Genomic DNA, 10,257 nt, shown 5'->3' with positions numbered 1-10,257 from the left:
GAGGGACGTCTGCGCAGTTGAACCCGCAAGACTCACCTTCAACAGGGACGTCTGCGCAAAGGCTAAACTCGCAATTCACCTTGAAGAGACGTCTGCGCAGAAACCAACTGGATCCGCAGGACCCACCATGCTCAGAGACGTGGCGTCCTTACGCGCAGTACGCAAGCTGTTCCCGTAGGAAAAGCCTCCCAATGGTCGACGTACTCCGCCTGTTCCCGCAGCAACGGATACTAGCCATCAGGGAAGGCTACCCGCGCAGCAAAGCTACACGCACAAGGCACTTAACTCTTAAATAATTCAGTAATGTCACCTGAAGAAGGAGTGAGCAAGCCGGGAACACTCCCGCACAAAGCCGGGGACACTCCCGCACAAATGAGCCAGTCCGTACGATACTGGAGGATCTTTTGTACTGTACCTGACGAGGTATGGACAAAAGATCTGACCAAAGATACGACAGCTCACTGACAACAGTATGACGAGCAGCACGCTCTTGTACTGCATGTCACTATCAGCCGCTGCCTACTCACCAACCTGTCGGAGGACGTGCGTAGCCTGCAGTTGGTGGAACAGGAATAGTACACAGCCGGCCCGGTCACTATCAGCCGCTGCCTACCCACCAACCACCAGCATAGCACGTGCGTAGCCCACAGTTGGCAGAACATGAATACTATTTAGCCGGCTGTACCTGCTTGGAAACATACCTTCGGCTATAAATACTCCAACACCTTGGAATGGTATGGACACATTACATTACCTTATCACATCTTATCTTTTCTAGCAATCTCTTAATATACACTTATATTCAAGAGCAGTCTAGTCTGATTCTCACGCCGGAGGGTGGTCACAAGGAGGTACCCCCCCCCCATTCTAAGTGACGAGCTCACGGTGTCTGTTTTGCAGGTCACCAGAAGAACCATCTTTGCCGGACATAACCCCTCGTGGGAAACATCTATTTAACCCCCAGATTATCCGTAATCTACCCGGGTCAATTAGTGTTTCTTCAGTGCGATTCTTTGTTCTTCAGGAGATTGATGCAACATTTCTTGTCTCTCTAGTATTTTAAATATCTGTGCGATATGCAAGTGAAACAATAAAATAATAACACTTAAAAGAGAGAATACAAAACAATACGTTTTAACATGTTATTGTGATCAATACATGAAAATATAAACTTCAAATACCTTAATTGAAGTTTCATATGTCTAAAATTAAATTTTAACCAAATATTGATACATAAGTAATCAGGTTTTATAACAGAGACTAATCAAAAATACCCCTATCGATATGATATTATACAGTCGTATAATCATATATGAAATCTACACGTAGACATCTGTCATTGATTGTATAACAAGATATGGTTTCTAAAACAACATTTATATCATATGACTGATGAATTCATGCCGACTTGACGAGAGGAGTGCGTTCATTACAATAATAATAATAATAATACCAATAACGTTTTAAAGTTTTGATCATTCATAAATTTTAGTTATATAGTATGTCTTAATTAATTAATAACAAACATTTTATAATTAATCAAATCAAAGGTCCATATTGACCGATCAAACCCTACAAACGTTATTATTATGAAGGTGTAAGCTCACTCACTCACTCATACGGCACAAGAGTTATTATTAGGGTTTATGCAGCACACAAATCTACAATTCAATTCACCATGGCCGAACCACTGAGCTTGATCGATAGTAATAATAATAATATTAGTGTGACTGAAAACTCAGGTGGTGAATCGTCATTTAGAAGGATTGAGTTTCATTTAGCAAGTAAGTCGTTCACTGGATTCAATAACGATGGGGGTTTTAGTGTTGAAACCCTAAATAATAATAATAATAATAATAATAATAATAATAATAATAATATTAATAATAATAATAATAATAATGAAAGTGTCGGCTCGGATAGTGTCGGGTTATCGGGTAAGAAAAGAGATGCATCGGAGTTGTTGGATCAGGAACTCAGTTTTCAGATTACTATCAGGAGAATTGTAAGTTTATTATTATTATTATTATTATAATTATTATCAAGTTTAATTGTTTATTGATCATAAATGATTATAATATTAGGGGTGTAATTGTGTAAACGAGCCGAGCAGAGCTCAACGAGGCTCGAGCTAGGTTCGTTTTCACTTTCCAGAGCTCGAGCTTTGGCTCATTTTGAGCTCTTTTTCTAAAGCTTGAGTTCGACTCGTGAGTTGTTTTTCAAGCTCGGGTTCGGTTCGTTTGTTATTTTTTAATTAACTTTTATATGTTTAAAATGATTTTTATATATTTTGAGAAAAACCTTAAAATGAGCGGCTAAGCTCGGCTCAGGCTCGGCTGTGCGGTGTTTCGTTTAATACATGGAAGTCTATAAGAGGTAAAACTTAAAATTAGACCAGGCTCGTTAAGGCTCGACGAGCCTAAACGGGCTTCTTATATAAGGCTCGACCCTAGGCTCGATAACTAAATGAGCTTTATTTGAGGCTCGGGATCGATTTGATCTCAAGTAGCTCATGAGTCATGAGTGCCTCAACTTGTTTGCACCCCTAATAAATATAGTATAGAATTGTTATGTGGATGATTGGATTATCGAGTTGGGATGTGACAGGATAGTAAGTACTTAAATGTTATTCAAACTAATGACTTTTAGGTTAAAGTATAGTGAAGAAGTTGAGATGATCATTGGATATTTGAGGAACTTAGGTTATATTAGGGTACACTTTTCTTGTTATTGTGAGAAGTATAATTAACATTAAAATAAGACAATTAAGTTGCACAAATCACTATAGTTTAGTAATGATGAGTATTCAAGTAAGCGTTGATCAAGTATGGAACTATCTGATATCAGTCCAAGCCCTAAGTCATCGAGTTATTATCACAAAGAACACAAGTATTCGTTCATTTCACAATGAATACGATGGCTTCATGTCTACATTGGATTACATTGCATCATCATGATGGCATCTGCCGTATTGGTATCAATGTATCACCTTCAGTTACTACCATTTTACAATGTTTGTTATAGTTGAACACTTGAACCCACTACTGAAGGCTGATTTTAACTTTTTTCCCACCGAAGCTTTTATCTGATCAGATGGATGATATAGACGTATAGGACTATAAGTTTGGTCAGTCTTGCAGGTTTGATATGCGAGGTACGTTCTCAGTGGGAATTAAGTTACAAGTTGTTTTTAGTGTGGGGTCCACTATAAAAAATGTTGTACAATGATAGTGACAGGGGGTGATCCACGGAGACCAATAGGGCTGATGTCATCAAGATGATGCGATGTAACCCAATGTATATATGTAAACATGAAGCCATCGTATTCATTATTTGTAATGAATGACTGCTTGGAAAACCCTCTATACAATAGACTTCTTGTCCTTTTCTGTGATTCTCTTATCTTTCTTGTGATAGTTACTTAATGAATTGTGCGTTATCAGACAGTTCCATTCCTCCATTCCTGATTATCACTTACCTCAACAATGAGAAGCAGAGCTGGCGAACGCATAAAACTATTGAGCCGTACATATGTTTAGCATGCTTATTATCACACTTCACTAAACACGGTTACTAATTAATAAGATAAAAGTTGCCAAAAGCGTGATCTGTATAATCGCTTGGGTATTTGGGTTACTATTGGATAGTTTGTTGGAGAGCAATAATCAATTCGAGTATTTTGGGTTATTCGATAGTCAGATAAAAAGATTATAAAAATCCAAGAAGGTAGAAGACTAGAAGTTTTGGTCTTTAAGTTAAAATTAGTTGAATAGTCAGCTAGAGTCTTAGAGCCTGAGGTGGATAAATTGCACCCTGATGACTTTTAAAGTATTCATTAGGTTTACTTTTTACCTTGTATATTCATTTTGCAACCGGATGGTTTCTGTTGTTTTTTTAGATTTTTCTTTCCTTTCATAGTTCCTTTTTGCTTTCTTGAAATGTTTTTTCTTTCAGCTCTGATATTCATTTATTGTTCAACTTTTGCATTTTGTATGTTATATTTTTTAGTAAATGCATGCTTCTTCTGTTAAAATGCTGGCCATTTTTTTTGTTTTATGAACTAGTTATGACATAAACTAGATTTGATAATCTTTATATAGTGTGATATCTGGTTTTCTTATATAAGCTCTGATTTCTGAAAATTTTTGACTTGTGAACTTTTCGTCTGCTAACTTTTGTTGTAAGCCATTTTATTTTTGTTTCTACACATTACACATTTTGTATCACTCTTAATCAACCTAAGTTCTTTAAAAAAGAGGTCACAGGCTAATTTTCTTTTGACAATATATAGGGTGCTGGTTTGGAGAATCTTGGGAACACTTGCTTTCTTAATTCAGTACTACAATGTTTAACATACACCGAACCCTTAGCTGCATATTTACAGAGTGGAAAACATCAAGTTACCTGTAAGTACTATTTAACTTATATTTTTTGTTCAAGAATTAGGCCTTACAAACATTTGACTTATATTGTACTCCCTTTTCTCTATAAAGGTCGGAAATCAGGATTTTGTGCGTTATGTGCTATTCAGAATCACGTCAGTCGTGCACTACAGTTACCAGGAAGATCACTGGCACCTAAGGACCTTGTTTCAAATTTGCGTTGTATCCTGCAATATATATATGTTCACTTTCTTTTAAAGATTTCATTTTTTACTTTGTTTTCAGAAATCTTCAACATTTTGTATTATTTTCAGTTTTTTTAATCTTCTTTAACACATAATTAGGTATATCTAGAACTTTTAGGAATTCAAGACAGGAGGATGCCCATGAATACATGGTAAATTTGTTGGAATCAATGCATAAATGTTGCCTACCTAAAGAAGTGCCTACTGAATCACAAAGTGCCTATGATAAAAGTTTGGTTCACAAGATATTCGGTGGTCAACTTCGGAGTCAGGTGATCCCTTTGCAGAAGTGGCAAAACGGGTCGGGTATATGGTTTTTGTGGGTCAAACTAGGTTGGCTTGACCCAAAACGCTTTACCAAAGTTTTAATTTTTATGAATGATTAGTGTGTCAAAGTTGCCAACTTTAAAAGAATTAGTTAATCTTTTATATTTTACTCTTTTGACTCATGAGTCAAAACATTAATGAATTTATGTTGATATTTCAGGTGAAATGCATGCAGTGTAACCATTGCACAAACAAATTTGACCCGTTCTTGGATATAAGTCTGGAAATCTTGAATGCTGACACTTTATATAAGGCTTTTGCAAATTTTACTGCTAAAGAACACTTAGATGGTGGGGCTAAGGAATATCAGTGTCAGCAGTGCAAGCAAAAAGTCAAAGCTCTCAAACAGCTTACAGTTTACAGGGCCCCAAATGTTCTTACCGTCCACCTTAAGCGCTTTGGATGCTACATGTCAGGCCAAAAGATTGATAAGAAAGTTCATTTCGGTCCCATTTTGGACCTGAAACTGTTTGTCACCGGTCCATATGTAAGTCTGACCATTTTTGATAGGGTTTGATATATGTGATGATTGTGATAGATAGAGTGAAGATCGGATAATAGGGAAAAGATGGAAGAACGGTTGTATTAACGGAATCGTAAAGGTTACAAGTTCCGGGCCTAGCCCTATCTCACTGCATAAGCAAGAGCCATGGCAATGCCATATTCAACATAAACATGCTCCCCTCTCCCTATTGGCTATTGATACCTATTTATAGAAATATAATTACACTTAACCCCCTCCCAAAATAGACAAATGACAATTAGGACTAAAACTAGAATATGATTCCTATCAATTTTGACCTGCATTATTTCAATATATATTTTGATTTTACTCGTTTGGCGGTTTGGCCAATTAGAAATGAAACAAAACCCGAATCAGCTAATACATAAGTTAACGAGTTGAAATTAACGTATCTACTTTTAAACTTTTTTTTTTTTTTTTTAATTCTAACTAAAATTTGTTTGCAAAATGACGCAGGATGGTGATCTGAAGTACACACTTTATGGTGTTTTGGTTCATGCTGGTTGGAGTACACGTTCTGGTCATTATTATTGTTTTGTTAGGACGTCTAGTGGCATGTGGTATGCACTTGATGACAATCGGGTAATAATATGACTTGAAAGCGGATAAAATGGTTATTTTGTTATGTTATTTGTCTAACTTCTTGATTTGAACAGGTATATCAAGTGAGTGAAAAGACGGTTTTTGAGCAGAAAGCTTACATGTTATTTTATTTTAAAGATAGAAACAATTTTTCATCAAAAAAGGCTAAAGATGCTCATCAAAAAGAGATGATTGTGATGAATGGTGCACCCAATGGGCCAAGAGAGGCTCAAATGAAAGCCGGTCCAAGTAACCATTTATTAAATGCTCAGACATTAATGAAAAAAACTGCAGCTGTTGCTCAACAAAAAGAGAATATTGTGATGGCTGTTGCACCCAATGGGCCCAGTGTGCCAAGAGAGGCTCAAATTAAAACGGGCCTAAGTAACTGTTCATTGAATGCTCAAACGTCATTGAAAGAAACTGCAGATGTTGCTCAACAAAAAGAGAACATTGTGATGAATGGTACATCCAACGGGCCAGGTGCAGCAACAGAGGCCCAAATGAATCCTGGTCAAAGTAATGGGCTAAGTTCTGTTGCACCAAAAGAGGCCCAAACAAACACTCTTCTTAATAACATATCATTAAATGGTGACAAATCTTTGAATACTGTTAGCACACCCAATTGTTCTGATGCACCAAAAGACGCCCACATGAAAACAGGCCTGAGTGATGAATCAGTAAATGTTCAAAAGTCTTCGGCTGCTGTTGGTATTGAGGGAAATGAGCTCGGCCTAGTTGCTCCAAAAGAGACCCAAATGGAAATGGGTCTGAGTGATGGATCCTTAAATGCTCAAAAGTCTTTGGCTGCTGTCGGTGCTGAGGGAAATGGCCTCTCCCCAGTTGCACCAAAAGAGACCCAAATGGAAACGGGCCTGAATGATGCATCCTTAAATGCTCAAAAGTCTTTGGCTGCTGTTGGTACCAAGGGAAATGGGCTTGACCCAGTTGCACCAAAAGAGACCCAAACAGACTTCAAATTAAATACTGATGCGTCAGAACCAGAACAGACCCAAATGAAAGAAACTTCCGTTTCAAAAACCACCTCGGAGCCTAGTAAAACAGAAGACCATAAAAAGGTAATCTTTTAGGGGTTAAAACGGGTCATTTTGAATGGGTTAGGCACACTTTTTGTCTACATTAAATAAATCAAACTTTGCAGTGTTAAGTATGATTACAAAAGCTATATGTTACATTGTTATTCCAATAACTCTGTAATAGTTTAACTTTTGAATTGAATGACTTTGGCGGTTTTATGCAAAGAAACGCTTAACTTATGACTCGTTTGACCATTTAGCTAATCTTATATTTTACACATTTGACCACTGTAACTTTCTTAAAATTTTCTTATTTCACAACTAATTGGGAAAGTTTCAGGAAATTGATGAGGGTGAGTCAGCATTGCTGAAAATATCAGACCTTGGCAGGAAAACCCATAACACAGAATTGTCAAATGTGCCACAAAAGGAAAGTTCTATAAAGAATGCTTTTGAGCAGAAACCTCGTAAAAAAGTTAAGAACTTGTTAAAGTGTAATTTAACAAGTATGAAGTTCAGCTCAAATGTTCTTTTGGGGGCATCGTTAAACCGGAGGAAAAAAAAGAAACATAAGCGAAACAAACGGGTCAAGAACCTTGCTCAAGAGAATTTGGTCAATGGATGCTCGTCTTCATTTGTCAAAATCGTAGTACAGGAGACGGTCAAACATATTGTTGATGACAATGGATTCAAACCGAGAGTTGTTGAAGACGGTGCTGTACTTGCAACAAGTGATTCTAATAGTGGAAGTCAATCAAACCCTAAAAAATCAAATCAATCGTCTCAAAAGAGTTTTCTGCATATGCTTACCAGGGGTATTGATGAGAGAACAGGTGAGTAAAATTACTCTTTTGCCCTTTCTTCCGTACTTGGATAGTAATATAAATTTTTTTTCCTGTTTCTTTGTATTTTGAGTAAAATGGTTTGAATACTTTTGACCTACACATGTTTTTCCTCTTAATTCAGTTCCTCGGTGGGACAATGACGAGTCAGCACCATCTCAGATTTTTAGTGAAGAAAGGCGGGATTTTGCCATTGGTTATACTGGAGATCAATGGTGAGTTATAACACCACAAATAAACGTTTTAATCATACGAAACTTATGATTATTTATACGGTCTTTATATTTTATGAACTATTAATTCAACAGGGATGAAGAATATGACAGAGGAAAGAGGAAGAAAGTTAAGGTCTCGATAACTGAATTTGACGAAAGAAACCCTTTTCAAGATATTGCAAACGAGAGATTAAAGTCACACTCACAAAAACGAAAGAGTAATCTATCAAAAAAGAAAAACAAGCATTTTAAACAGTCAAGATCTAACAATGTGCCTTACAGGATATGATGCTGAAATTATGCCAAGAATATTGTTTTCTCAGATTTGACGATTGAGAATGCCCGACATATTTACCAGGTATTTTCGTAAAATTATTTTGTGAGTTGTAGATTGAGTGAGTTCCTGAGGTGTGAGGAGTATTTTGTCCGAAATTAGGATTTTGAGTTCAGGTTTTTTCGTACTACTGTTGAAAGCGGTTTAAGAAGTATTTTGATTTAAGAGGATATTGAAGTAATGTGATACCTCTAAATGTTTACAATTTTAATTGGTTCAAATGATATTTTAGCATATAACTTAATAAAGTTTTTATTTTTTGTTTGAATTATAATGCTTAAAGTGTATTATGCGATTCTTGGAATTTAAACTTAAAATGTGGTTCTGTATCGTCGTGCTTCAACGACGTTGAACAGCGTTGTTGCATGTAATGATCATAATACTATTTTCGGGTTGGTTTATTAATACTTTTTATGCTTTATTTATTATCTATTTTCTTTTGGAAAAGCAATGTGTGTTTTGGGTGAGCATTGGGCACAATGATTAACACCACTACAATTCTCATGATTGCTTTCTTCATAAACAAGCTTCCATAAGTATTCATGAAATATCATCAGGCTGCTAAATGACTTGTAATTATTTCCACAATCCATTGAATGATGTTTAATGATTCTTTGTAGATATCCATTAGCATGTGTTTATTTTTTATTGAAGCATTAGTAATTAGGGATTTGCGTCGAGTTGGAACCTGGCTGGATCGTGCCGGGCCCAGACTACGTTTTTAGAAAATCAAAATCGATGATCACTTTGATCTTTTTTAGATCGAGTAGGTCTTGGTTTGTGCAACCTGAATTCATCTAAAAAATGAAGACCTACATTTGAATCGAATCGAACCGAACACGAATTATTAAAGTAATCGATGATCACTTTAATCGCTTTTGTCTCAGGATGGGCCTATATTGTGTTTCCTGGTTACTTGGTCTAACCTATAACGCTATTGGCTGATAATAATTCATATTGATAGTGTAATTAACAAAGCTTGTAGCTTTCACGTTAGTTGTTAAAGGCAATCTCATATTTATGGCTAATTTAGCCAAGAAAAACATTTCTATATTTTTTTTTCATTAAAGAGAAACATAAATATTACATCAACATAGCAGGTAGGTGGGCAACAAGCTGCGCCGCCACTCCTTTCTGAATTGTAAACCCTAACCTGCTAAAGACATACCCGTGCCCCTTTAGAGTCGACACATTTCTATATTATATATATTAAATAGTTTTTATAACAAAACAAAAAATTCGAAACATATCAAATTTAAATATTTACAAGTTATTATCATTTTAAATCAAATATTATAAAAATGAAATATTCACTATCATCAACTAAATAAAATAACTGTTTTTTTTTATAATCACGAAGATTATTATTAGTCAATGTTGTTACCTATAAACTCATACTTTAATGAAATATATATATTTGTTGTTACATGTGAGCTCACATATATATGACTTCACAAGAGTTTCCATGTTTTATTTAAATCTATTTAAGCAGGTTCACGACAAATTGCTGTAGTTTTTGTTTGTGTTAATATAAACAAACTTTAATTACTTAATTAATCACTTAGTTTATATTTATGTCTATATATTTTGCTAACAAGATATAAAACCTTATGAAATAGATTGAAAATTGAATCGATTATTATGATTTATGCATAGTTCAAATTTAACTACTCTTAATTATATTAGTGTTCTTCAATGATTACACCATTTATGGGAATTTTGAGCAAACCATGTTTTTTATCACTTATTCCCTAACTAGAGAAAACGTAA

The 10,257-nt window shown here is 35.5% G+C and overlaps 1 protein-coding gene across 2 annotated transcripts; it reads left to right on the top strand.

Moving 5' to 3' along the window:
• The first annotated feature begins 1,563 nt into the window (after positions 1-1,563).
• Positions 1,564-9,124, top strand: LOC143568598 (uncharacterized). Of its 2 annotated transcripts, none has more exons than XM_077054723.1 (10): positions 1,564-2,005; positions 4,292-4,406; positions 4,494-4,604; positions 4,727-4,899; positions 5,115-5,441; positions 5,934-6,059; positions 6,134-7,138; positions 7,437-7,929; positions 8,063-8,153; positions 8,247-9,124. In XM_077054723.1, exons 1-10 carry the CDS (start codon positions 1,679-1,681, stop codon positions 8,440-8,442), a joined length of 2,964 nt encoding a protein of 987 aa, XP_076910838.1. In that variant the 5' UTR covers positions 1,564-1,678; the 3' UTR covers positions 8,443-9,124. The 2 variants fall into 2 exon arrangements, with proteins under 2 accessions (XP_076910838.1, XP_076910830.1); XM_077054715.1 differs by having other exon boundaries at positions 7,431-7,929.
• The last annotated feature ends 1,133 nt before the right edge of the window (positions 9,125-10,257 follow it).

The sequence above is a fragment of the Bidens hawaiensis genome, unplaced genomic scaffold (assembly GCF_021521415.1).
Source record: "Bidens hawaiensis isolate Kalapana, Puna unplaced genomic scaffold, B.hawaiensis_p1.1 tig00001236_1, whole genome shotgun sequence".
NCBI classification, from domain to species: Eukaryota; Viridiplantae; Streptophyta; class Magnoliopsida; order Asterales; family Asteraceae; genus Bidens; species Bidens hawaiensis.
Note: the sequence above shows the minus strand (reverse complement) of the source record. Positions and strands in the feature narration are given on the sequence as shown.

Coding starts and splice junctions, on each gene's coding strand:
- LOC143568598 (XM_077054715.1), top strand. CDS start 1,679: ATGGCCGAACCACTGAGCTTGATCGATAGTAATAATAATAATATTAGT. Junction 2,006..4,291: donor AGATTACTATCAGGAGAATT/GTAAGTTTATTA, acceptor GACAATATATAG/GGTGCTGGTTTGGAGAATCT. Junction 6,060..6,133: donor ATGCACTTGATGACAATCGG/GTAATAATATGA, acceptor TGATTTGAACAG/GTATATCAAGTGAGTGAAAA.